The 27,275-nt window shown below is 39.6% G+C and overlaps 1 protein-coding gene across 2 annotated transcripts in view; it reads left to right on the forward strand.

Annotated features, from left to right (window-relative positions):
- Positions 1-27,275, forward strand: part of KCNH8 (potassium voltage-gated channel subfamily H member 8) — a 402,367-nt gene that overhangs the window by 362,501 nt on the left and 12,591 nt on the right. For both annotated transcript variants that reach the window (XM_007529685.3, XM_060180873.1), the window contains 3 exons: positions 1,607-1,965; positions 5,508-5,614; positions 8,125-8,201. In XM_007529685.3, coding sequence (XP_007529747.2) covers positions 1,607-1,965; positions 5,508-5,614; positions 8,125-8,201 — 543 coding nt within the window. The remainder of the gene's footprint in view (positions 1-1,606; positions 1,966-5,507; positions 5,615-8,124; positions 8,202-27,275) is intronic.

Raw genomic sequence — 27,275 nt, forward strand, 5'->3', positions numbered from 1 at the left:
ACCATTATTATCCATATTATAAATTAGAACCTGTAAGTGCTCTGCTTAAAAATAAATAAATAAGGGAGTCGGGCAGTAGCGCAGCGGGTTAAGCACATGTGGCGCAGAGCACAAGGGCCGGCGTAAGGATCCTGGTTCGAGCCCCCGGCTCCCCACCTGCAGGGGAGTCGCTTCACAGGCAGTGAAGCAGGTCTGCAGGTGTCTGTCTTTCTCTCCCCCCTCTATCTTCTCCTCCTCTCTCCATTTCTCTCTGTCCTATCCAACAATGATGATATCAATAATAGCAACAATAATAAAACAAGAAGGGCAACAAAAGGGAATAAATAAATATTTTTAAAATAAATAAATAAACATGATTTTTTAAAATGCTGTATAAAACAGATAAACGCATAATTCTATTTAGGTGGAAAGAGGTATCTAGTAATACCATTTTCTTGAGAAATGATGAGCTATTGAAAGTAAGAGTAGGGGGAAAAAAGAGTTGTGAATGAACTAACCATTTTACCTAATAACAATGGCTTAAACTAAACCTGTCACCCCCATGTTGGTTATTTTATCTGTCACTGTAACTGTCATAGTAAAACAATATATTTATCAACGCACCAACCATACTAAAATGAAGTCTTCCTACAGTTTAAATAGTATTCTTTGGCCTTTTCCATTTGCGATTTTATTTTTATTAGAAAAAGGAGCAAGTATAAGTGATGCTATCCTTCAAAGAGACTGAGGTACTAGAAATTAATCACCTTCTGGAGTATAGAAGTCATGTCTGGGACGGAGTAAGACGCGATTCAATGCCTGTTTAGATCAGTAGTTTAACATTTGTTACCATTCTCTCACCAATTAAATGCCATCAGCAAAGCCAAATACACTGTGTTTTCCCATTCCATTTTACTACTTCTTAGCCTGTAGGGTTTTAGGGTGGAGCTTGGTGAGAATATCTCTTTCCCTCCCAAAGTTCTTCGAGGGGAACAGATCAATGCTTTGCCTCTGTTCCTGTGCCAAATACTTGTAAGAAAAAATTAAGCGAGAAGTCAAGTACCTGAGGATGCTTCTTATCTCTTTCCACTTTTATGATCCAAAATAGAAAAGATTCCTTTTCCCAAAGATAATGTGATTTTGCTGGTTGGCTTCCATAAATTTTCACTTAAAACTCTATAGTTTATTTTAAATTATTATTGGCGCTTTAACAGAGGCATATATAATTTCAGAGGTTTAAGACCCTGTAACTTTTGACACCAGAGCCCAAGACCTGCCATTAAAACTGACAGTGGCTTTATTCCTAAAAGTATCCAAGCACACACTATTCTAACGGGCAGGGTCCTTCAAATCTGCCTGTATGCACATGTGTTTTACTGTAAAGGGTGACTTTCATGTAGTCATCCAATTTAAGTTTTAAACAAAGAAATAGAAGGTATGGGGGCAGCTAACACCAAGAAATCAGAGCGCATAATCCTAGAGGAGCTTGAAATTATGGACACTCTTAAAATCTCAATGAAAGAACAAGTCTTTTAATGAGAAGTAGGCCTCTAGCCGACAGCATAAATGGCGCATCTCTGAAGCAAGTTTTGTATTCTGCACTGATCCATAGTATTCTCTGGTTTAGTCAGAGCCCAGGGGAAATGGCAGTATCAAAAAGAGACTCCCAGCCATCATGGAAGATGAGGAAGAGGAGGAAGAGACAGAAGGAGAGGAGACGACGTCCCTCTCTCCTATCTACACGAGGCGATCTTCCTCGTCACGCAGCAGGAAGGCTGGAAGCAGTAAAGGCTACCTAGGCCTAAGTCTGAAGCAGCTAGCCTCAGGAACGGTGCCATTTCCCTCACCCATCAGAGTCTCCAATTCAAATTCCCCCAAAACCAAACAGGAAACTGACCCTCCTCACCATGGTAAAAGGAAAGAGAAGAACTTGAAATTGCAGCTTTCAACTTTGAATAGCGCTGGACCCCCAGACCTCAGCCCAAGGTAAGAATTCACACAGTATGATTCTTCTCAGGTGAGAGCCGCTGCCTTTCATTTAGACTAGTACCTGGCTACTAAATTATTAGACGGTCTAGCCCTTCAGACGGCACAGTGATTTTCAGTTTGCCTTTAGTCTGGGGCATAACGATTTACTCTCTGTGGTAGAAGAATAGTTTTAGTCTTAGGAAATTCCATTCACTGCTCAGAATTCTTTCTTGACTCCATCCATGTAGCTCTACTTATTGCTATAAATGTATATTTCGACTGCATTGTATTTTTATCCTTTTAAATGAAAATAAGAGTCCATTGGGGCTGGGTGGTGGTGCACTTGGTTGAGAACACATATTACATTGTGCAAGGACCCGGGTTTGAGCCCCTCATCCCCTCCTGCAGGAGGAAAGCTTTGCAAGTGGTGAAGCAGGGCTGTGGGTGTCTCTCCGTCTCTCTCTCTCTGTATCTCCCAATTCACTCTCAATTTCTGATTGTCTCTATCCAATCAATTATAACATGTGTGCTCAACCAGGTGCACCACCACCTAGCACCAAATGTTGTTTTCCATTTTCCATTCTGTCTGTTAGATTATTAGAGATAACCAAAGCTTTGTTGTATTTCTAGTATCTTCTATGGGTAATTAGGCATAGCTCCATTTTTAATATTTTAAAATTAACATTAGGATCAATTAGATGTTATTGGAAGTATAAAAAGATTGCAAATCATAAAAGAAATAGGGGATGGTATATGGCAGCTGAATAGGAAAAAGCCACAAGAAAGGAAAATACACTGACTGTTCCCTATGCCATAGGTACTCTGTTGGGTAATTTCACAATAGCTGTTGTTCCAATTCTATCAACTAGTTCACATTATTTATATAAGAAAGCTGTAGCAAGTAAAATATTAAAGTTAAGCATTTTTTCCAAAATCTCAGAGATGAGATTTTAAAATTTGAATTCAGTAATTTTTCTCTATGTAAGGCAAGTGAACTGTTCTAGTGTATTTTTAATTGTGCACTTAAAGAATACAAATTATCCAGTTAGAAATAGGCTAAGAAGAAAATAAGTAAAAGAAATGTAGTGAAAAGTAGGACATTAAAGTGGAAGAATTCATTTGAAGGTAGTAATTTGAAAATTTCCTTTAGTCCTTCAAAATTTTCATCTAAATTAAAAATAATAAATGTTAGATAGGGTGAAAGTTAATTAGAGCTACAAAGGAAAGATTTGTGTTGAAGTAGTAGTTCACTTATAAAAAGTCTATTTTGTTCTGTTTTGTCTGTGGGAATTAGCTCCACTGGTTTTCCGCTGAATTTGAATGCCTGGGACTGCCTATTTGATACCCACTGTAACATTTACCTTGTGCCAGAGTGGGACTCTGAAATAACTCTCCCTGTCCGTATCTCTCTCTCTCTCTCTCCCTTATTTCCTCTCTCCGCTAAATCTTTAAAAATTTATTTTATTTATTTTATTATTATTTATTTTATTTATTTTATATAGACATTTTTAATAGATTTATTTTGAGGAGATAGATCAAAATGTTAATAGTAATTGTGAATTACAAAATTTTGTTTTCTGACTTTTATATATTTATATTTCCTTTTTATACATCTTATTTTTAATCTTTTTATTTTATTTTACTTATTATTGGATAGAGATAGAGAAACTGAATTGAGGGGGTGGGTGGGAGAGAGGGAAAGAGCCAGAGTGACACCTGCAGCATTGCCTCACCGCTTACAAAGCTTCCCCCTGCAGGTGAAAGCCGGCGGCCTGAAGCCAGGTCCTTGCTCACTGTAACGTGTGCTCTCAACCTGGTGTGCCAGTACCTGGCCTCGTAGATGTTCTTTCTAGTATAATGAATGGATTCTATGTATTTTTCAGGTCTTTTTTTAAGCTTAGGACTCATACTGTGTTATAAAATCACAGGGTATCGTTCCACATTCCACCTACAGCCAAAGTTCTATGTGCTCACCAACCCAACAATAACCACCGTTGATCTCACAGTCTTAGAGGCAATTTATTTACTTCTGGATTTTTAAGAGGTGTTTATTTGTTTGTAATTAGAGATACAGTGAGAAAGATGGGAGAGAGAGGGAGAGAGAGAGCGAGAGAGAAAGCAAGAGAGCAGAGCACTCAGCTTTGCTTTATGGTGGTGTTAGGGATTAAACCTGGGACCCCAGAGTCTCAGGCATCAGAGTCTTTTGTGTAACCATTATGCTGTCTCTTGTGCCTTACTTCTGGGGTGTGTGTGTGTGTGTGTGTGTGTGTGTTTTGTTGTTGTTTGCAACTTCATGTCTGTCAGATCTCTAGATACCACATGTGAACGTGAAACCATCTGATAGTTGTATTGCAACTCCTTACTTGTTTCGCTAAGCAGAATCACCTGCACTTCCATCTGTTTTGTCCCAAAGGACACATTTTTTTTTTGTTATGACAGAGTAGAATTCTATGGAATCTGTGTCCCATAACTTCTCTTCTCAGTCCTCCATCCTTAAGTGATTACACTGCTCCCACTCTGTCTACTGTGAGTAATGGAGCTCTGAACATAAGGGTGCATATGCCCCTTTGAATTAGTGTCTTCATATCCGCTGGATAGATTCCTCAGAATGGTATTGCTGGGTGATAAAGTAATTCTATTTCCACTTGTTTAAGGACTTTCCATACAGTTTTCCAGAGGGACCGCACCAGTTTACATTCTCAGTAGCAGTGTAACTGCAACCTTGTCATTGTCTGTTTTGTTGACATCAGCCATTCTCACAGGTGTGAGATGGAGTCTCAGTGAGGTTTGACTTTGCATTTCTCTGGTGATAAGTGAAGTGGAGCATTTCTTCACATGTCTGTAGGCCCTGTGTATCTCTTCTATAGGTAACTATCTATTCAGTTCCATGGGTTATATGTCATTTCCTATTAAAAGAAGTCATTTAAATATACTTTAAATCTAATTCCTAGACTCTAAATTCAGAGTTTTTTCAAGTCTAGAATTAGAGTGCTCTCAAAATTATTTTCTGTTATGATATGGTCATTAGCTTAGAATATTCCAGATAGAATGATGACTTGGTGTAAATTTAGATAGCAGGACTTCTGTAGTTCAAGGACTTGGCTCTGAGAACAAATCAGCATTTAAGCACTCCACTAATATACCTTGTGAGATAAAATTGTGAGCCACATACTAGATTTTTGGGTTTTTTTCATAGTCATATTTTTTTTTTTTACCAGAACACTGCTCAGCTCTGATATATGGTGGTGCAGGGGATTGAACCTGGGACTTTAGAGCCTCTGGCTGGAGAGTCTCTTTACGTAACTATTATGCTATCTATCCCTGCCCTTATAGTCATATTTTAAAGGTAAAACACACACATAACACATATCTGCACAGTGAATTTAATTTCAACCGTCTATCCTGTTTGATTCAATCTGACCTAAATGTGATACATACACAATATATTTTAATTTTAACAGTCTATCCTGTTTGATTCAATCTGACCTAAATGTGATACATACACAATATAAAAGACACTAAAATTAATAATAATTTACATTCCTTTTATTTTAAAAAAGGATTGTTGATGGAATTGAAGATGGTAACAGCAGTGAAGAAAGTCAGACTTTTGACTTTGGCTCTGAACGAGTAAGACCAGAGCCCAGAATTTCTCCTCCTCTTGGAGGTAAGTTCTGAATTTAGTCTTCTTTCGAGGCATAACGTTTCTTTGTAACTTACAGTGTTTGGCATCTTTATTTTGATAGCTTCCCATCCCCATAATATTCTTCACGTGGTAGGGCTTTATCATCATTATCAGGACCAAAGGGGGTGGGGGAGTGAAAGAATTGTTTTTAAAACACACATGTAGTTGATAGAAAATAATGAACAAGTCTTAACAAGGTCAGTCCAGATAATCGCCAGTCTGCAACTAGCCAGCAATCCTCACCCCCACCCCCCCCAACAACAATCCTCTCCATCTATTCGTATTCAGAGCTGAGATCTTTGTGTCAGAATCCCCCGGCTAAATACTAGGTTCCACCATGGACAAAGACAAGCCCAAGAAAGACTTTTGAAGGTACAGTTCTGAGACTGTGTTTCCACTTAGTAGCTCACCAGTACTCTCTCAATCTACAATCTTTCTTGAAAGCACTGATCTGGGGAAATGAGAGAGTCTTCGTAAGACTCCTTGATTAGAGAGTGGATACAGTGGAAATGAAGTTAGGGACAAAGGAGTGAAAATTCAATTGGAGATCTTGATTCACTAACTCAACTGACTTATTAATATTCTGTTTGATGCATAGAAATCATAGTTTTACTCAAGTTGGTGTATTTCCAGTGGGTCACAATTGGAATTTTTCTTAATTGACTCACTGGACATCATGCATAGAACCTTGCCAAGCCTTTCCACTTGTTTACAGTTTCACCACTCCCTTATCTTCCACCTTCACTGTTCCCAACTTCTACCCCTATACTCATTCATTCAAGCAACAACTTTTCTCCATCTATTTTCATATTATAACCTTTCCGTTTTTTAATTTATAAAAAGGAAAGATTGAAAAAAACCATAGGATAAGAGGGGTACAACTCCACACAATTCCCACCACCAGAACTCCGTATCCCATCCCCTCCCCTGATAGCTTTCCTATTCTTTATCCCTCTGGGATAAAGGGTCATTGTGGGATGCAGGGTTATTGTGGGATGCAGAAGGTGGAAGGTCTGGCTTCTGTAATTGCTTCCCTGCTGAACATGAACATAATGGGCATTGACAGGCCGATCCATACTCCCAGCCCATCTCTCTCCCTAGTGGGGTGGGGCTCTGGGGGGAAGTGGAGCTCCAGGACACATTGGTGGGGTTGTCTGTCCAGGGAAGTCTAGTCGGCATCATGGTGGCATCTGGAACCTGTTGGCAGAAAAGAGAATTAAACATACAAAGCCAAACAAGTTGTTGACTAATCATGAACCTAAAGGCTAGAATAGTGCAGATGAAGAGTTGTTGGGGGGGGGGTCCTCCATTTTGTAGGTAGCTAGTAGGCATATTTTAGTTCTATTCCAAAGGGCCTGTGACTATACTAGTCTTTTTTTTTTTTTAGTTTTAAGATTTCCTTTACTGATAACACTCTTTGTCTTGTCACATCCATTACTGACCTGCGCTACAGCCAAAGTTTCATACTGTTCTCCATACAGAGTGAACTTTTAAAAAGTTATAGGTGCACTTCTCATTACTCTACTACTATGCTTAAAGCCCTAATATGACTTCCTGTTGTCCTTAGAATGGAAATCTTTCCTTACTGCATAGTTAAATTTTAACTTTCTCTGCTGTAACCTGAGCTCCATGAGAGCCGATTATACTTTCTCTATTCACTTCTGCCTCATCTAAATGATGCCTACACAACTGTAGATGATCCCTTCTCACTTGTTAAACCAATGACTTCACAGTGCAAAACATAATTGTAAAATAGTCCATTACTCTAATACTTCAGATTACTTCGAGTAGCATTTTCATCCACAAATAACTTTTCTATGTGTAATTGACCAGAAATAGGGTTTTAAGACACCATGATATTATACATAGTTATATATGAATATATAAATAAAGTTAAATTTTTTATACCCCAGTAAGCAGTGACTCATCTGTACTTTGGGTCCTGACAGAAATAAATGTATTGGGGAAAGTACAGTAAAAAGAAGTAGAAATGAGATAAGCAGGAAGTGGGAGAAAGTACAATTTCGAATGACACAGGAGGAGAGAGAAGACCTGTGATGGATATTAACACTTAAAATGAGGTGGGAAGAGAATCCTTTTGTGGGCACTAAAATCTATATTTGGAAATTAAAGAGAGGAGAAAAAGAACGACAGTTTTCTGTGACTTGGACATTAAGTGTAATATATCTTTAAAGAATAGTTAAAGAAGAAAAAATGGTCAGAATACTAGCAATTATGTTCAGGGTAAAGGGAGATTTTTCCATATATGCATCCAGTCACTGTGGTCACAGTTATGAACATAATGTGTTCCGACCTCCCAGGATTACTTAGGCACTATCTAGAAGAATGTTTGAAGCCTGTTGAATTTCAGAAAAACAGAATCTACAGTACATTGATTTCAAGAGAATCTGAAAATAGATCCTAGCCTCCCTGTTCTTCTCCAATTGACCCAATTCTCAAATACCACTCATTCTGTGTGTGTCACTTTTCAGACCCAGAAATTGGAGCTGCTGTCCTCTTCATCAAAGCAGAAGAGACCAAACAGCAGATAAATAAACTCAACAATGAGGTATGGGATTCTCTCTCTCTCTCTCTCTCTCTCTTCAAAGTGGTAAGAGGAACCATAAATCATAGTTACCAGCAGGAGTAGTATAATTATAGTAATTACAATTACTACATGGTATCAGACCACCATGAATGAATTCCTATTCAGCCTCCTATGAGTTTTATGACTTCTGCTTAGTCATTTATCCCCTCTCAAACTCTTCTCCAATGTTTGAGAAGGGGATAGTACTTATTCCTACTTTGTGGCCCATTGTGAAATTAAATGTGAGAGTCTAGGTAAATCATTTATTTCTCACAAAGGAACATTAAATTCCTGATTATTATTACTGTATAGTAGATTTGCTGATATTTGGTTTAACTGATATATATATATATATATATATATATATATATATATATATAATAATAATTCTTTACTTCCTATTTCTTTACTTCCTGTTTCTTTCCTTATTGGAAAGTTAATGGTTTGCAGCACAGTTGTTGACACATGGGTACAATTTGTCATCTCACCAAGACAGGTGTCTGCAAAACATTCCCACTCCCAGATTAGGCTTATCATCATGTACCAGGACATGACAATCCCCTCTTCCCCTAACCCCCTCTCTGCTCTCTTTCCAATTTTTACTTTGGTTTTCCCTTTCTATTCTTGCTTCTTAAATTCTATCCATCAGTGAAATCATAGCAGATTCATCCTTCTGTTTCTGGTTTATCTCAGTCAACATGATTCCTTCAAGATCCATCCACAATGAGGTGACATAGGCAACTCCATCATTCTGAGTAGTATTCCATTGTGTATATATCCCACAACATTCAAAGCCACTCATCTGTCCTTGGACACCTAGGTTGCTTCCGAGTTTGGGCTATTATAAATTGTGCTGCTATAAACATAGGTATATGCAGATTTCTTTGGATTAGTGTCTTTGTTTCCTTAGGATTTATATTATAAATTTATGTTTATATTTATAGGTATATACAGATTTCTTTGGATTAGTGTGTTTATTTCTTTCCCTGTAGAGAAGTTGCCAGGTCATAGAGTAGGCCCATTTCTAGTCTTCTGGGAATTCTCCATATTGCTTTGACACAGGGATTGGACCAATTTACATCCCCCCTGCAATGCAGGAGGGTTCCTTTATTCCCATCTCTCCAGTATTACATGTTACTCTCCTTTATGATGTATAACATTCTCACAGAAGTAAAGTGACGTCTCAATGGGTTTTGTTGTCGTTTGTTTGTTTCTAAATTCCAGTGATAATTTTTTTCATATGTCTGTTAGCTGTTTGGATTTTTTCTTTGGTAAATATTTTGTATCATCTCCCTATTCTTTGATTGGGTTGTTTGTTTTAGTTTTATTGTTGCTGATAAGTTTAGTGAGCTCTTTTATACTTTGGCTATATAAAGTCAATTAAGTTTCAGAGTACTCTGAGCAAAATGGGTCATACAAAATTTTTTGGTCATCTAACACACTCACTCACAAAACACAACTGGCCAGTCATAGCATAAGATATTCAGAGAAGGGGTAAGAGAGAGGGCTCTGTGAACCAGATTTTTCAGATTCCACCATGTCGTATTATGGGTCCTGGGGTGCATCCTGCATCCAGTCCTCTTGCAGTATTTCTTGTTCCTCAGGGATAGCAGCTCCATCATGCAGGTATTGCCGGACATGGCGGGCAGGAACCCAGACAGGTTTGGAGTAATTCTGTGGAAAAACGCATGCGAAACCCCTCCCCATGGCTAATGGGGGTCAGGCCCTTCCCAAATTTTATCAAGTGGGTCTTTGCATTTGACCTTAATAGGTGGGAGGGTGGATGGTGTTTGCCAATGAAGAGTAATAGATGGTAGATCCGAGTTTTTGTAAATATTAAAGAAATTTAATGTAGTTAAGGCTTTTGCTAGCTGGATATTGGGGCGGTACATTCCCCCTTTATCTTTACTTAATTGAGCCTTAAGGGTTTGATGGGCCCTCTCGACAATGCCTTGTTCCTGTGGATTATAGGGAATGTCTGTGGTATGAGTAATGTTCCAGAGGGAACAAAAAATCTTTAAATTGTTTGCTGGTAAATGTAGTCCAATTGTCAGTTTTCAGTTGAAGAGGTAAACCCATTACAACAAAACAGGAGAGCATATGGCTTATAAGCTTTTTCAAGCTTTCTCCCGTCTAAGCTGTCACCCACATAAATTTAGAAAAGGTATCAATTGAGACAAACACATATTTTTATTTGCCAAAGTTGGGTATGTGGGTGACATCAATTTCCCAAAGACCATTGGCTTGTAAGCCTCGGGGGTTAACCCCAAGAGTTTGACTAGCAGGTGTTTTTATTAGACCTGCACAGGAAGAACATGTAGCAAGAATATGTTTCAACTGTGCTAAAGGAACATCAAGAAATCGAGCTCGAAGGCCTTTAAGATTAACATGGGTTAGGGAATGAAAGTCAGCAGGATCAGAGACAGAGACTAGGAGAGCTCCTGTGGAGGCGAGGCAGTCAGCTGCAGCATTCTCTTTGGATAGGAAGAGGGCTGTGGGAATGAAGGTGTTGAATGTACAGTGGTTGGGTTCGAGAACAGAGCATAGAGGCAATTTGAATTAAGAGGGGAAAGTGGGTTGTCATCAATTCTCACATAAGAATGAGCAAGCCATGGAAGTAAGTTAACAGTATACACACTATCAGAAAAAAGCTTGAAGGATTCAGATACGGCTTTTAATGCAAGGAAAACAGCATAAAGTTCTTTGTACTGAGGGAAATTATCAGGAAGCTCAGTAAAGAGAGGTTTGGGGTATTGCTGGTCTGGATAATATATAAGGGCAGCAGCTCCCTTTTTTCCACCATCAGTGAAGACTGTAGGAGCAGAGGGGATGTGATCTCGAGAGAAAAGTTTAGGTACTCATAGAGGCAAAAGAGGTAAAGAAGCTATCAATTTATTAGTAGGAAAATGGTTATCTATTTGTCCTGGAAACCCCACTAAACTTACGGCAAAATGAGAATGGTGGTGTATGAGACCCTCTGTGTCTGTGAGAGTAAAGGGAAGGATAATTGAATCCGGTTCCTTTCCTAAGACCTGCATTGATCTATTTCTTCCTTGGTGAACCATGAATGCTAATGCATCTATCTCGGTAAGGAGTCTAGGATTTCCACCTACTGGCATATGAAGCCACTTGAGAAGCCCATGGTTCTGCCACAGTGTCCCCACTACCGTGGGGTTGGAGTTAAAAATTAGAAGGTTTACTGGAGAGGAGGGGGAGAATCGAACGAGGTGCATATCTTGGAGGGCCTGGCTAACCCTTTCCAGTGCCAGGGAAGCTTCAGGAGTTAACATACGTTTTGAGGAGGGCTGTTTGCTTCCTTTTAACAGGTCAAACAGTGGTTGGAGGCAGCTAGTAGGCAGATAAAGATACTTCCTAAGCCAATTTATATTTTCAAGAAAACTTTGTAAAGAAGGAAGAGTGAGATTAGAAGGAAAATTAACACAAGGTTTTAAGGGACGAATCTGTGTTAGAGAAATCTCTGAACCTAAGAAAGATATTGGAGGAATCAGCTGTACCTTCTCAGGAGCTACATTAAGGCCACTTTTCTTTAAGGCAGGAATAAGAAAATCATATAGGGCACAGAGATTTATATCTAATTCTCCCCATATTAAGATGTCATCCATATAATTAAGTACCTTAAGGCCCTTATGAATATATGGGAAAAGGGCAGATTTAACAGCCTCTTGACAAATTGTGGGACTATTGGCCATGCCCTGGGGCAGTACCACCCATTCATATCTATCGGCAGGGCTGGCATTATTAATAGAAGGAACAGAGAAGGCAAAACATTTACAATCTTGTGGGTGCAAGGGAATAGAGAAAAAAACAATCCTGTATATCAATAGCTATGATTGGAATTCCCATGGGAATTGCAGAAGCAAGAGGCAAACCCCTTTGGGGGGAGCCCCAGACCTGCATGGTTTTATTAATCCCATGGAGATCTTGCAGGAGGTGCCATTTTCCTGAGTGCTTTTTAATCACAAAGATAGGAGTAGTCCATGGGCTTCTGGAATGCCAAATGTGTCCCAAGGACAACTGCTCTCGGACAAGCTCTTTTAAAATTTCCAGCTTTTTCCTAGGCAAAGGCCACTGTTCCACCCAGACAGGCTTGTTAGAAAGCCAATCTAAGCAGGGAGTTTGGTTACGAACAGTGGCAGTTAGTATTGGGTGTTCTGTTTAGATCTAGAAGTCTCGCAGGAGTGGGTGTTGCGCTCTGCGGAGGCATCTGTGGATATTATAACATCAAGAGATTCCAGCAGATCTCTGCCCAATAGGTTGGTGCTAATATCAGCTACCAAAGGGTGGAAGTGTCTTGTAGTCCCTTCAGGGTCTTCCCACATAAGTGAATCTCGTGTGAGAAAGGCTTGGGTCAACTCTCCAACACCGTGTAAACAGGGAGGAGGTCCCAACTCTGGGGAATCTCTGCTTGCCTTAAAATTGTCTTTTCTGCCCCCGTGTCAATCAAACACTTAAAAGGAATATTACCAATCTTTACTATCATAGTAGGTTGACTTCGTTCTAAAACAGGAGTGGTCCACAAAATCTCAGGCTCTGAATTAGCACCATTCAGGGGCGTACCATTTTTATGAAACTTGGACCAACAATCTCTCCTCCAATGAAAGTCTTTCTGGCATCTAGGACAAGGTGTTCGTGGTCTCTGGCTCCCTGACTGGAGGCGGGGTTACCCTGACTGGAGGCGGGGTTGCAGCTTATTTTCTGGACATTGGTTACGCCAATGCCCTTGGCGACTGCACTGAAAGCAAACCCCCTTTTGCTTACGTGGGGTAGCTGCATAGGCCTGTGTCATAGTGGGTGCCTCATAAGAGCCTAGTCTAAGTTCCTGTGTAGCTAAGATCCAGGCATCTGGGTGTTCGTATTTAAGACTGAGGCATGCCTGACGGAATTCTGGAATCATGCCATCCCAGATGATAGAATGCAGGAGGAGAAAACGGGCGTCAGGATTATAAATCTTTCTCTCTAAGCTTGACTGGACCCTGGCAGTGAAGTTAGCTAGGGATTCATTGCATTCTTGGCAAAGGGAAGAATGGGGGCTGAGGCCGCTCCCTTGGGTGGTGTTAACCTCTCCCATGCTTTGGATGCGCAGATGCGTACCTGTTCAAAATAACCAGCTGAAAACTTGGCCTCTGCCTGCTGAATTCCGGTTTCAAAATCACCTGTTGCAGTGTATCGAAATTCCACTCCAGCTGATTCTATTTCTCTGGGATTGCTATAAGCATTCATCATGAAAAAATGCCTCCCATTGCAGGAAAAGAGGGCCTGGGAGAGTAGCACAAGCTACATCCCTCCAATATTGGGGGGTATTAAGGTTCTGGAGAAAGTCTCGTAAAATGGACTTGGTCCATGGGGCATGAACTCCATCCTTCTGACCTCTGTCCTCCTTAACTCCCTGGTGAATTTTTTAAGATCTTTGGAGGAGTATGGATGCCATGCCTGAGGGTTTTGTCTATTGGGAGCCACATTTACCGGGAAGGTGTGGACTTGCTTTGATAGCGAGGTAGCAGTGGTGGGAGGAGTCATGGAAGTGGAAGCCACATGAGGAGTGTCAGCAGCAGCCAGAGAAGCCGAACGCATGTCTGCCAAAATGGAATTCTTGGGGCAAAATGCAGAGGGCTTAGGGTGGATAAGCACCAAGACAATACCTTAACTCTTGTACCTCAGCCTCAAGGTCCCTTAACTTTTTGGGAGGGTGCCCTATATATACCCCAAAGGCTGCAAACATGGTCAAGAGGATCCACACTGTGGCCCCGAGTAAAACGTCTCTGAGATAGAAAAGCTGTCTCATGAGAGAAGAGTAGAGGATTTGGGAAGCCTCTTCATAGTGGTCTTCCATGGTGGAGAGAAATACAATGCCGCAAAGAGTCAAGCGGCTATATACTTACCTGTGTCTGGGAAGGTTGGGTCCCTGTTCAGGCACCAGATGTCAGCTGCTATGCACTGGAGAGATAGAGGAGATCCAGAGTGGAGAGAGAACACAATTCTTTATTCGTGCCGGCACCTCAGAGTTGGGTGAGAGCCACATGGAGCTAGCAAAAATGCCTGCCTCCAGCTACGCGCAGCACCCTTCCCTTGCATCTATTCACCAAGGTGAAAAGCAGGCAAGAGAGCGAGGGGCAGAAGAAGAAGGGCTTTTATGGGAGAAAGTAGGGACATGATTGGCTAGGAAACAAGGCACTCGGGGATAGGATAATGGGAAGGGGGAGGAGTAAACAAAGCACTCCAGGATAGGATAATAGCTCTCACAGGGATGAGAAGGGGGAGGAGTAAACAAAGCACTCTATCACGGGGAATTGACAATGCCCTGAGGGGACAACATGGCGGCTGTTACTGCATCTGCACAATATCCCAGTATCCCCCAAGAAGATTGCACTGTGTAGACACAGAGTCCTACCAATAACCCTGGTGCTAAAAAGAAAAGAGAGAAAGAAAGAGAGAGGGAGAGAGGGAAGGAAGGAGAGAGGGAAGGGAGGGAGGGAGGAAGGAAAAAAGGAAGGAAGGAGGGAAGGAAGGAAGGAAAGGAGGGAGGAATGGAGGAAGGGAGGAGAGGAAAGAAGGAAGGAAGGAAGGAAGGAAGGGAACTTGAGATCACGTAATAGCCTCTTTTTAAAAATCCATCAACATTGCGGCTGATGCTGGCACACCTAGTTGAACACGCATATCACAGTGTGCAAGAACCCGTGTGTAAGCCCCCAGCCCCAACCGCAGGTGTAGTGAAGCAAGCCTGCAGGGGTCTCTCTCCCTATTTTCCACTGCCCTCTCCATCTCTCTCTGTGTGTCTGTACAATAAAATAAAAATAAATAAGCTATGAAAAGTGAAATAAAAATAAATCTTAAAAAAAAAACATGAAGACTGCCTGGATAGATAATATAGTAGTTATTTGAAGGACTTTGAGGAGTGACCAACCAGAATTCAAGGTTTAGTCCCTGGCACCGCCATAAACCAGAACTGAGCCGTACTTTAGTAAAAAATAAGTAACAGACAAACAAAATAACAAACTCAAATACTGCTCGAGAACTGGACGTTAACCTTCTATTAAATTATTTCTTATCAGATATTATTCTTCAGCAGAACCACTCATTAGTAATATGTGAATCTTTCCATTTACATGTAAAATTTAATTGTTTTTAAAATTTTTTTTTGGTTTATTTTTTATTTGTTGTTGTGGTCATCATTGTTAGAACAGAGAGAAATAAAGAGAGGAGGGGAAGACAGAGAGGAGGAGAGAGAGACAGACACCTGCAGACCTGCTTCACCGCCTGTGAAGCGACTCCCCTGCAGGTGGGGAGCCGGGGGCTCGAACCGGGATCCTTAAGTCGGTCCTTGTGGTTTGTGCCACATGCGCCTAACCCACTGTGCTACTGCCAGACTCCCCAAAATTTTATTGTTTTAAGAACTGACTGATCAATGTCTTGGCTAAAATACTAAAGGTAGTAATTATTTTAGGAAATAAATATACTGGGCCAGGTGGTGGTAGGCCTGGGTATGTGCACACATTACAGTGTACAAGGACACAGGTTCAAGGCCCTGGTCCCCACCTTTAAGAGGGAAGCTTCATGAGTGATGAAGCAGGGCTGCAGGTGTCTGTCTCTTTCCCTCTCTTCACCCTCCCCTTTCATTTATTTTCTGTCATTATCCAATAGTAAATAAATAAAAACATTTAAAATGGAAGTACATATACTTATATCTTCAACTTACATAATATAGATGATTTTCTTGAGCTAATACTGCAAGTAAGCACACTATCACACTATGTGACTTTCCTTTGACAAAAGTAACCAACAGATGTATTAAAGCATAATCACTTTAAAAAGTATTTCCCCAGTGTGTTTCTGTACACATGTTCACCTTTCTAGTGCGATGATGTGGAGCTTTTTATCTTGTCATATATGAAAATTTAAAAGCTGTGGTAAAATGCCAATGGTCCAATTATCCCTCCCCAAAAGAACTTAACTGTCCTCATAGGAAAAGATATATGTTTATGGTTAAAGTGTGATAAACAAAAGTTCTTCACAGATAATTTATATACAGACTTAAGCCAGCGGGGGGGTGGTGGTCTATAGCCCAGGAAAGCAAGCAGAATAAAAGTATGAATTGAATTCAAGCTCCAAGTACATCTGTCTCCTAGCCTCCTGCTTGGTTGTGTCCTCATAGCCCCTCCAAAGAAATGCTGTTTGTATCTGACCTTATGTTCCATCAATTGTATTTCACCCATTTATTATTTTGCCTATTTTATACTATTCAAAGTTGTGGTTATTTGCTTGCTCCATTCTTTATTCATTCTAGTTTCACAATGAGTGGTAAGCAAAAGCAGAATACCTAACAGATATGGAATGTGATTCAAGGTAACTCCGTAACCAAACTCTAATCCCCAATCTTAGTAGACGTGGAGCATGGAGCAAAGCTTAAGAGGCAAGAGCATTGCAGACACCCCATGCTGGTATTTTCTCAAGCATTTAAGATAGAAAGAAGTTGTTCATAAATGTGTAAACTTCATCATCAGCTGGCTAAATTGAGAACAAAATTCAGAAAAGGAACAATAGTGATAATAACCTACATTCACTGAACAGTCAAAAGACTTTAAAAGATGTAGGACAACTGCTAATATTAGAACCCTCTTGGAAATATCACCACTGCTTTACAGCAGTGAAAGCAAGAAACAAATCAAGTCTAAGGAAATTATATAAAAATAAAAACAACATGTCATTGTAGGGGTCAGGGACTGTGTCAAGTGAAAAAACAAACAAAAAAAACCTCCATTTCTGAAACAGTATTATGTAAGGGTAAGAATGTTTTCTCAAGGCACAGTAGATAGCATAATGGTTATGCAAACAGACTCATGCCTGAGGCTTCAAAGCCCCAGGTTCAGTCCCCTGCATCACCATAAGCCAGAGCGAGTCGGGTGGTAGCGCAGCGGGTTAAGCGCATGTGGTGCAAAACGCAAGGACCAGTGTAAGGATCCCAGTTTGAGCCCCTGGCTGCAGGGGAGTCGCTTCACATGCGGTGAAGCAGGTCTGCAGGTGTCTATCTTTCTCTCCTCCTCTCTGTCTTCCCCTCCTCTCTCCATTTCTCTCTGTCCTATCCAACAATGATGACATCATCAACTACAACAATAAAATAACAACAAAGGCAACAAAAAGGAATAAATAAATATTTTTTAAAAAATGTTTTGTCGGGAGTCGGGCTGTAGCACAGCGGGTTAAGCGCAGGTGGCGTAAAGCACAAGGACCGGCATAAGGATCCGGTTCGAACCCCGGCTCCCCACCTGCAGGGGAGTCGCTTCACAGGCGGTGAAGCAGGTCTGCAGGTGTCTATCTTTCTCTCCCCCTCTCTGTTTTCCCCTCCTCTCTCCGTTTCTCTCTGTCCTATCCAACAACGACGACAACAACAATAACTACAACAATAAAAAAAACAACAAGGGCAACAAAAGGGAATAAATAAATAAAATAAAATATAAAAAAAAATGTTTTGTCATTCCTAAAATCTGACTAACACAGAAAGACACTGTAGCACAGCTTATCAAGAGAAGCTGCATGCTCAGCCAGGGCAGGAATAGGCAGAAAAAGCACTAGAGAAAGAGAAAATTTATGTCTTTTTTCATGAAGTTCATTCTCTCCCTTCAGTATGCTCACCTGCTGTGAGTTTGGATTTTTCCTCTCTTATACAGTAGTCGTAAGATATGTAGGAAACAATCACTGTGGAAAACCAGCAGTACCTGGACATTGTTGTATATGTTGTCAAGTAGTCATTTCTTCCTCATACAAGGTTATTCTTTTTTTTTTTTTTTAGCATCCTCTGTTACCTAACAGTACGCAGCAGTGCAGAGTCATAGGAGAAAGTTAATTCACGATGAAAATGAATTCATTTAAGGGGATCGTAGTTGATCATGAAGGTGATTGTTTCCACCTGAGACTTTTACTATGAAGATACATAAAATTAGAATAAAAAATAACACATGACAAATTATTTATATTTCAATGCATCTTTTTAAAAAAACTAAAAACCCAATGTTGACTTTATTCTATGCTTACCCTGGGCTCAGATAGAATGAAGGGACATAGATCTTATCACCCTGGCCTACAGTAAGTGCTAGTGGCTAAGAGAGAGGGAGGCAGTTTCTGGGAGCTCAGCCCTCCGACATTATTCTCTTCTGCCATACTGAGCTGTGAAGCTGCATTCATGGAAGTGAGACAGAAAAGGCTGTTAGGTGGAAACAGTCCGCCTGGTGAATTCACAGGGAGTGAACAGCAAAGCCGCCAGCATTTTCTGCGACACCCATTCCGTGGGATGTTTTGGTCCACTTACCTTTGCATATTTTGATCTGGATGGTTTAATTAAGTTTATCAATATTTGCTTTTTGACTGAGTTGCTTAATTCATTTATATTCTCTATTATCTATTTCATTTTCCTTATATCTTCAGTTTTACTGTTTTATTTCCTATTTACCCATGTCTGATGTTTCTCACTTACTGTGAGTGTCTTGTATTATCAGATATTAATTTTGAGTACGTTCAAAGCATCTGTGATGACAATCTAATAAGATCCCATAGACCAAGGAATAGATGTCCCCTTTTACTTTATATTATTTTAAAAACACATGGAGTACTTTAAAATTCTTACCTTTTTCCAGGTGGTTTAAAATTAAATCTTCAAGAATATTATTCTGTGGTTAAATATGTCTGGTATATTTTACTTAAATTTTAAATCATGTTCTCAGATATATACACAGGTCACTAGTGTCCTAAATTTGTTTGAATTCTTGCAAAAAAAAAAAAAAGTAAGTTTGTTGGTATGCTTCTAATTCTGCTTTTAAAAGCCCCTTCTGTTTCATTTGGTTTAATCCCCCCTGCATTCTATTTACATAACACTGTATTCTATTTACATAACCGCTGTTAACAAGCTCCACCCTCCCTCCAGGGCATTGGTGGTTCAGTGGTAGAATTCTCGCCTGCTCTGCCCCCTCTCCTTGTCATACCCTGATTTTCACCAGTCACTTTTCTCTCCACCCTCTCTGTGTCGCATCCTGTTCCCACCCTACTGGGCTAGTATATTTATAAGGACAAGATTGTTTGTAGTTTTTAGTTTTAGCTTAGCTTGGTATAGATTGCGCTGCGTCCTGCATGAATAAAGAGATACTGTGTACAACCCAGCCATGAGTCCTGGGTCGTCTGTTACCTGCCTGTGAAGCCAGCCCGGCGAAAAGAACATAAATTAACTTATTTTTAGCCTGCATTGATCACATTTATTTGCCTGTGAACCTCTTTAAGGACTACTAACATTTTGCTTCTCACCAGCATATCTTGGGACAATATGGGAAGAGAAGGAAGCAGTCCTTTCAGATGCTATCAAAACTTTTCTCTTCCTCTTAGACTGTGCAGCTCTAAATTCCTACTTGGGTTTGCCCCATTTTATATACCAGGATATATTTATTTTTTTATTTAAGTGCTCTTTTTAAAATTCTTAATTTTTATTTTTGCAACTACTCTGAAATCTGCAAATGTCACACTGGAAAGCCAGGAGAGTTAGTGGTGTAGTTCCTAATCCAAGTGCAAAGGTCTGAGAATCAGGAGAGTCAAGACTATAAGTTCTGGTTCAACGCCAGCAGACTCAGTACCCAAGGAAAGACAGCACTTCTGTGTAAGTTTGGAGTTGGAAGGCTGATGTCCCAGTTTAAGTGACAGAGAGAGTGGGTTCCCTCTTAATTACCATTTGTGTTCTCCACAGTTCTTTGATTTTAGTCCATGGGATTGGATGAAAACCTCTGACACTGAAGAGTGGACTGCTTTACTCAGTCTGCTGTTGCAAATGTTAATCTCCTCCGGCAAAGGCCTCACAGGTTTCTGTTTGACACTCAACGGTCCAAGCACATTGACAAATAAAATGAAGCATCAAGTCTCTGAAATGCCTTATGCTACACTGCTTCACCACTCATTAAGCTTACCCCCGTGGGTGAATTATTGATGTGATTTTTGTCACCTAATTCCAGAACAATCTCAAAGATTCCTGTCTCCTATCAGATTTGTTTTGGTCAGACTCAAGTAAAAGAAGTAGGGGTCAAACCTGGGTTCCTGCACATGATAACGTGTACACTCAACTGGCCGTGTCACTGCCCAGTCCCACTTTCTTCTCTAGTTGGAGTCATTGGTCTGTTAAAATGTTTAACTGCTTTGGTGGTAATAATACTTTTCTGGTTGTTGTTTTTTTTAATCCTCTTAAGAGTGCCGGTACCTATTTTGAAGAGATATGAGACTATTCACTGTGATAGTAAGAGTTTTGTGAAATATTTCCCCAATATTTAATTGCCAACACTGAGGCTCAGTGTAGGCACTATGAATCAAACACTCTCTGCCATTTTTTTCCTCTATTTTTTTTTTTAATTTCACTTTTATTTGAGAGGATAGACAGAGATGGGGGGAGAGAGATAAAGAATGAAATAAAGAAAAAGAGAAAGATGACCTGTTTCATAGACCTGTTTCAGCACTTGTGAAGCATTCCCCCCACCAGTGGGGAACAGGGCTTATGTGCTCCACCACACAGGCTCATCTAATAAAATTTTTTAAATTAGTTTCATACTACAATTTCTGGTTTGAAAAATCCTCACTATCAAATATATCATGTTTCTTTTTGTGGGATAAAACATTTTCTCAAACTGCAGAATATAGAAAGTCATTTTAGTTCCATCTTTTATGACTCATATATATGTGATAAAAAAAAAATTTGGAAGAACCCTGTATTATTTCTGGTAGCCATTATTTTGTTAAAGTTCTCTCAGTGATCCAAAAACCTTTATTTTTATGTACTAGCATATTATTGGCTTAACAGATAATGAGAAACCTATTCATATCAACTTGACCTCCAGCATGTTAGAGGTCAAGCTCTTCTTGCTCCTGAAAACAACATAAAATCATTTTCTTTTTAGAGATGAATGTGTTTGAATTTTAGTTCAGGATAGAATCACAGATCCTGTCCTTTAAAAATAGCTATTCAGGTCATCATGATCGTACCCATTCTGCTTAAGGCTTTAGAAGGCTGTTTTACATAGTAACTTCAGAGTTAAGGCAAACTCCAAATTTTAATTTGTAACAGCAACGTCTTTTAACTTCTTTCCTCTTTATCCTCTTCAGAAAAAAAAAAAAAAATTCTAGTAGCTGTTACGTAGAATACCACCATTTCCACATAGGCATTTTCAAAAGGGGAATTTTACTGAAGAAGCAAACTCCTGATTTCACTGTTTAAATTTTATTTCTTGTTCAAGTATAATGCCTGGTACTGCTCAGCTGACTGGCACTGCTCTCTGGAATGTCACTGATTTACTATGTCCCATTCAAAGAGGGGAGCTCATTTGACTTTAAAAAATTATACAGGTTTCATGAAATAATTCTAGATGTATAATCTTCAGAGATAATTGTTTGTTTGTACTAGGAGAAATAGAAAACTGGATACTGGAAAACACTGATGATATCTACAATAGCTCCCAAAAGTCAACAGGGAGATTTGAAGTCTTCTCTAATTTTTCTTAAACTTGAATACTAAAATATCCTCCAGACAGATATATAATATACAGGTAAATAGGTCGTTATTATGGAGTGACTTCTGCTGGAAAATGGTTAATTTTATCACTTTTTTTTGTGAAATTAACCAAAGGTACAAGATCAATACAAGAAAGAACTATTTGATCCGGAGGCATTGGTATGGTAGAGTAGTCATCTCAAGCCTCACTCCCTCTTACAACAGGGAAATACAGAAAATAGAGAGAAAAAGAACATCAAATTTAAGCAGTCTACCACTGAGCATTGTGTGAGAAATCTCGTTCTAAAGTCTGGCGGATACACATGGGAAGCAGCAGAGAGGGAAGAAGCAGAGTGTTCTAGGAAGGAAGATAAGGTACTTATCAGCCACCAGTGTCATCCTGACAGCAGCACTGAGGCTTAGGAAAGCAAACAGACTTTGGGCACTTAATCCCTATCTCAGGAACACCTTAAGGAAACTAGAGTGTTGAACCATTCATGAAGACTCATGATACCCAGCACTATAGTTACACCATCTACTGCCTTAACATTGGAAACCAAGTTAAATTGCCAGCATGGACAAAAACACTATTCCATTTAAAGTCATGGCAGTTCCTACAGAAATTAATTCTACATTAAAAGCACGGAATATCAGGACTGGAGGATTTATGAAAGAAAGAATTCATTGTGATGGCAGCTCAAGAAATTAAAAACTCAATTTATCATAGAGAAGGATATTCAAGATCAAAATTAAGAGACTACAAAAACTCAATGGGCTGGGAGTTCGGCGGTAGCGCAGCGGGTTAAGCGCACATGGCGCAAAGGGCAGGACCAGCCTAAGAATCCCGGTTCGAGCCCTGGGCTCCCTACCTGCAGGGGAGTCGCTTCACAGGCGGTGAAGCAGGTCTGCAGGTATCTGTCTTTCTCTCCCCCTCTCTGTCTTCCCCTCCTCTCTCCATTTCTCTCTGTCCTATCTAACAACGATGACACTAATAAAAACAACAATAATAACTTACAACACACACACACACACACACACAAAAACTCAATGGGCCCTTCACCAAAGAGATGGAAGTTTTAAAGGAAAAATTCCAGAGTTGCGAGTTGTGAAAGACATTTGAATGAATTCCAGACTCAAATGAGAAGACTAGGAAGTAGATCCAACCCCAAAGAGGAGAGAATATTCAAGGCTAGAGGACAAAGTATCCATGATCTCTAAAATGAAAAAATAAATAAATAAAGGGGGAAATGATTTAGGAAATAGACAAAACACTTAAATTCGCCAAGCTACCTCACTGTCAAGCTAGCAAATGTTACGGACAACAAATAAGAACTAGTGACCTGATTTCATAGAGCATGGACTAACTGCACAAGCATCAGCTGGGAACTTGTTAGAAATCCCCCATCCCAGGTCCTACATCTATCCACTGACTGTGAATATATAATATAAGATCCTGGGAGATGCCTGTAAAGATGAAAAGCACAATGAGCACTGACCTGCACAATGCGTATTTTGAGATGAGACAAACTTTTGTTTAGTGTTCACTGGTAACACTGAGGATTTCTAAGACGTTCAGTTCAGATCTTAATTAAACTTCGTCACAGGAAAATAGATGAAGGAAGCAATCAAAGGGTTGATAAGTAAGAATTACCATAGTGTAGCAAAAGTAATAAAGTGGTGTCCAAAGGCCTGAGCTTATAAGAATTCAGTGAAACCACTGGAGTAATCAATACTAGACTTGGAGTTCTTTTCTTACTATAATTTAAAAGGCATCAGATACACCTGCAAGAGAAAAGCCCTTAGTACTGCTTCTGTGTGACCTCAGATAAGCATTTCACCTCCCAACACTCTAAGTCTCTCCAGCTGTGGGTGTAAAGACGTAAATCTTCCCTTAGTAATGGGATTGAAATCCTCATTTGGATAAAATTTATGCAAGTTCTGAGCATGATTATTATTTTAGCTGACAGATAAAAAGACTGTCACTTGTTTTTGAATGCTTTGTGAAGCAGAAGACACAAGGATGAAATTATGCCAATTGTCTTTTTTTTTTTTTTTTGCCTGCTTATGGAGTTTGATTGAACTTTTCTGAGTCCCGTGATAAATACGCAATACAACAAAGGATTAAATGAAAGACCACTTAATTACCTAAATCGAGCTTATAAAAATATATATGTGTTCATGGGAAGGGGAGAGAATTGGAGTAATTAACATCCCTGAATTTAAGAAAAGTGTGTCTAGCAGGAAAATGTGAACATGTTTGGCAAAAACTGAGTGACAGGTCAAGAACTCCTCAAGCTAAGAAGATTATATCAACAGATGCATTGCCCATCTGCTCACTGAATGAACAAAAATGGAAATCACTTTTTTTTTCTCTATCAACTGAAGTTCAGTTGCACTCAGAGTCTATGAGTTATACTGCACTAATAGCCAAGATTAAGAAGTGTAGAACATGAGCAGGAGAAGACAAAAGGAGACAATGTTGTATGTAAAATGATAAATGTTATCAGAGATACATTGTAGTATTCATTATAAAACATACTTCTGTCCCTAGAAGGCACACACCCAAAGATAAGCCCAAACAGAATGTCTGTATTTGCACCAAAATGTGTAAGGTTTAATGATAAAGACATACTGGAGCATAAAATTAGGACAGAAAATCACCAGCACTGTACGTGGATTCTAAAATATCCATTTTGAAGTGGTGGTGACTTCCTTGAAATACCAAGATTGTATGAAACTTTCTTTCTTCTTAAAGATAATCTTTTGCCTTCTGTGTCTTGCAATATTATCAGTACTTAGGGGAACTTAGCAAAAGTTATTTAAATTAATGTTGAAAGAGCAGTTAACTCGGGAGTCAGCACAGCGGGTTAAGCGCACATGGCGCAAAGCTGCAAGGACTGGCATAAGGATCCCGGTTCGAGCCCCCGGTTCCCCACCTGCAGGGGAGTCACTTTGTAGGCAGGGAAGCAGGTCTACAGGTGTCTGTCTTCTCTCCCCATCTCTGTCCTCCCCTCCTCTCTCCATTTCTCTCTGTCCTACCCAACAACAATGACAATAATAACAACAACAGTAATAACTACAACAATAAAACAACAAGGGCGACAAAAGGGAATAAATAAATATTTCTTAAAAAGGACAGTTAACTCATTATTGAATTTTCCATATATTATATTTGTAGGTGGCCAAATTTATAGGGTTACTCTAAAGAACAATAAAGACAAGTCATACTTGTATCTGTCCCATAACATGGACTTGTGTAGTCAATACCAAACTTTTTATTGTTTTATTTTTTTTTTAAGAGTTACTTGCTTGTTTGTTTGCCTGCTTGCTTGTTTGTGTCAAGCAGAAGCAGAGTATCAATATGGCATATGTAGTGCCTTGGAGACTGAACTCAGGACCCTGCATATTCTAGTCCTGCATTCTACCGTGTACACCTCCCCAGCTGACAGATTGTCGTAGTTTAGCTCAAGCTTTCTTTGTAGGCATTTGTCACTATATCTGCCTGTGATTACTCAATTTTCAGACTGGAAGTACAGGTTGTTGACATTTTTCAGACATTCTGGTTATTTCTGCTACTGTTTAACATTACAGAGATGTATGTATGTTAATACCAAAATTTTTTTTCCAATGTTAATTGTGTGAAAATATTAACATGAATGTCTGTCTCCTAGGACGGAGGCTGAAGAGGAGGTATGTGAATAGGTTACTTTTATTTTTCTTGGGAAAAGGTTTTCCTGAGTTAGTATTTCCTATCACAAGCGATTTTCAACTAGCCTTAGTGCCTGTTGCCCTATCAGAGCTAGGTACATGGGATTCTGACATAATGCCAGTTACAAGAAACCAAACTTTAGCATCCATTAAATTATTCAACCTTCACAGCACAACCCTTGTGGAAATGACTCAGAGAAGGGTAAGAAGTGACTATTCATGAATAGACCAAGTTCAGTATGGACCTAGAAAGCCAGATACTCTGGAAATGTAGGCGACGATGATGATTTCTAAATCAACAAAAGTTTGGAGGAGGTGTGAAAAGAGTACAAAGTGAAAAAAAAAATTGTGACGATTAATCATTCCCCTTCACAGTGTCATGAAAAGATCAGTATATGGATTGTCATGGCCATCTGACAAGTGTCTTTATCATGCAGGTGTTTCTCCTTATGGCAGAGGATATTTATGATAGAGGATTTATGATAAGACCATTAGATATGAATAAAAATCAACGTTGAAAGTCATATGAGCCCCTGGCTTCAAAGGAGGCCCCAAAGGATGCATCCACTGCCTGAAAATATGACGGGCACACGGTGACATGTATGGCTGAGTGTGTGGTGTTGGGGGCACAGAGATGAGTCTCTGGGTACAAAGTGGAGCCACTTAGCAGCCCAGATGGTGTGTTTATAGCTTCTTTCTAGCAGTTGGAGCATTGGAAAGGATAGAGAAGTTTTGGATATGAACAATTGGCTATGCAGATGGTCATAATAAACTAGTTTGGCCAACACTTTTCAATTCCAGATTGATTGATTCTTACCTACAGAACAATGAGAAGGAGGAAGAGAAAGGAAATGATTAAAGAAAATAGAAGTCAGGACAAACGTAAGAGAATATTGTATTAAGTTAGGTTTCTGCACCTAATCAGTAGAAATCATCAGAAGACAACATCTAAAATAACCATCCAGCATACTAACTAGGGATGCAGAAAAGATGATTTTCCAAATTTTAGCTGATGAAACCATTCTAAATCACTTAATTCAATTTCTTGCCCGGCATCCAAAATGTAGTCATGGGAGAGGGTCAGTAAGCCAGCAGTTTCCCTGAGAATTGCAGCTACCCATGGAAATTAAATTTATGCGGGACTAAGTGACAAAGCAGTAATATAAATGAAGTCTAGTCAAAGCTTTGGCCAAAGAATGCTTAGTCCTACAGTTATGAAGGGAACATGGTAAGAGTTTTTTTTTTAAATTTATTTATTTAAGAAAGGAGATATTAACAAAACCATAGAATAAGAGGGGTACAATTCCGCACAATTCCCATAACCCGATCTCCACATCCCACCCCCTCCCCTGATAGCCTTCCCACTCTCTATCTCTCTGGGAGTATGGATCCAGGGTCGTTGTGGGATGCTGAGGGTGGAAGGTCTGGCTTCTGTAATTGCTTCCCGCTGAACATGGGCTTTTTTTTAAGGGTATTAGCATTGGGAATACCACATTCTTTTAGACAAGTGGAGTAGATGTGTTTTGTTGCAACAGAGTCAGTCTCTATCTAACTGGAGGGGGAGGCTGGCAGAGGTGAAGGAAGTATTGGAAGACCGGTGTACAATGGTGGAGGAAGTCCTCAGTTGATGGCGGGCATGGTATACCCTATCTATCATGGGAAGATAACACACCAGTTATGTGACAGTCTTGTAAATCATTATGCCTTCCATAAAGTGACTAGAAATATGATAAATAAAATCTAGACATTACTCATGGGATTAATTCAGAAAATTTATAAGTCACAATTCTTAATGTAATATTCAGAGGAAGAATTAATTATCG

Source organism: Erinaceus europaeus, chromosome 21 (assembly GCF_950295315.1).
Source record: "Erinaceus europaeus chromosome 21, mEriEur2.1, whole genome shotgun sequence".
In the NCBI taxonomy this organism is placed as follows: Eukaryota; Metazoa; Chordata; class Mammalia; order Eulipotyphla; family Erinaceidae; genus Erinaceus; species Erinaceus europaeus.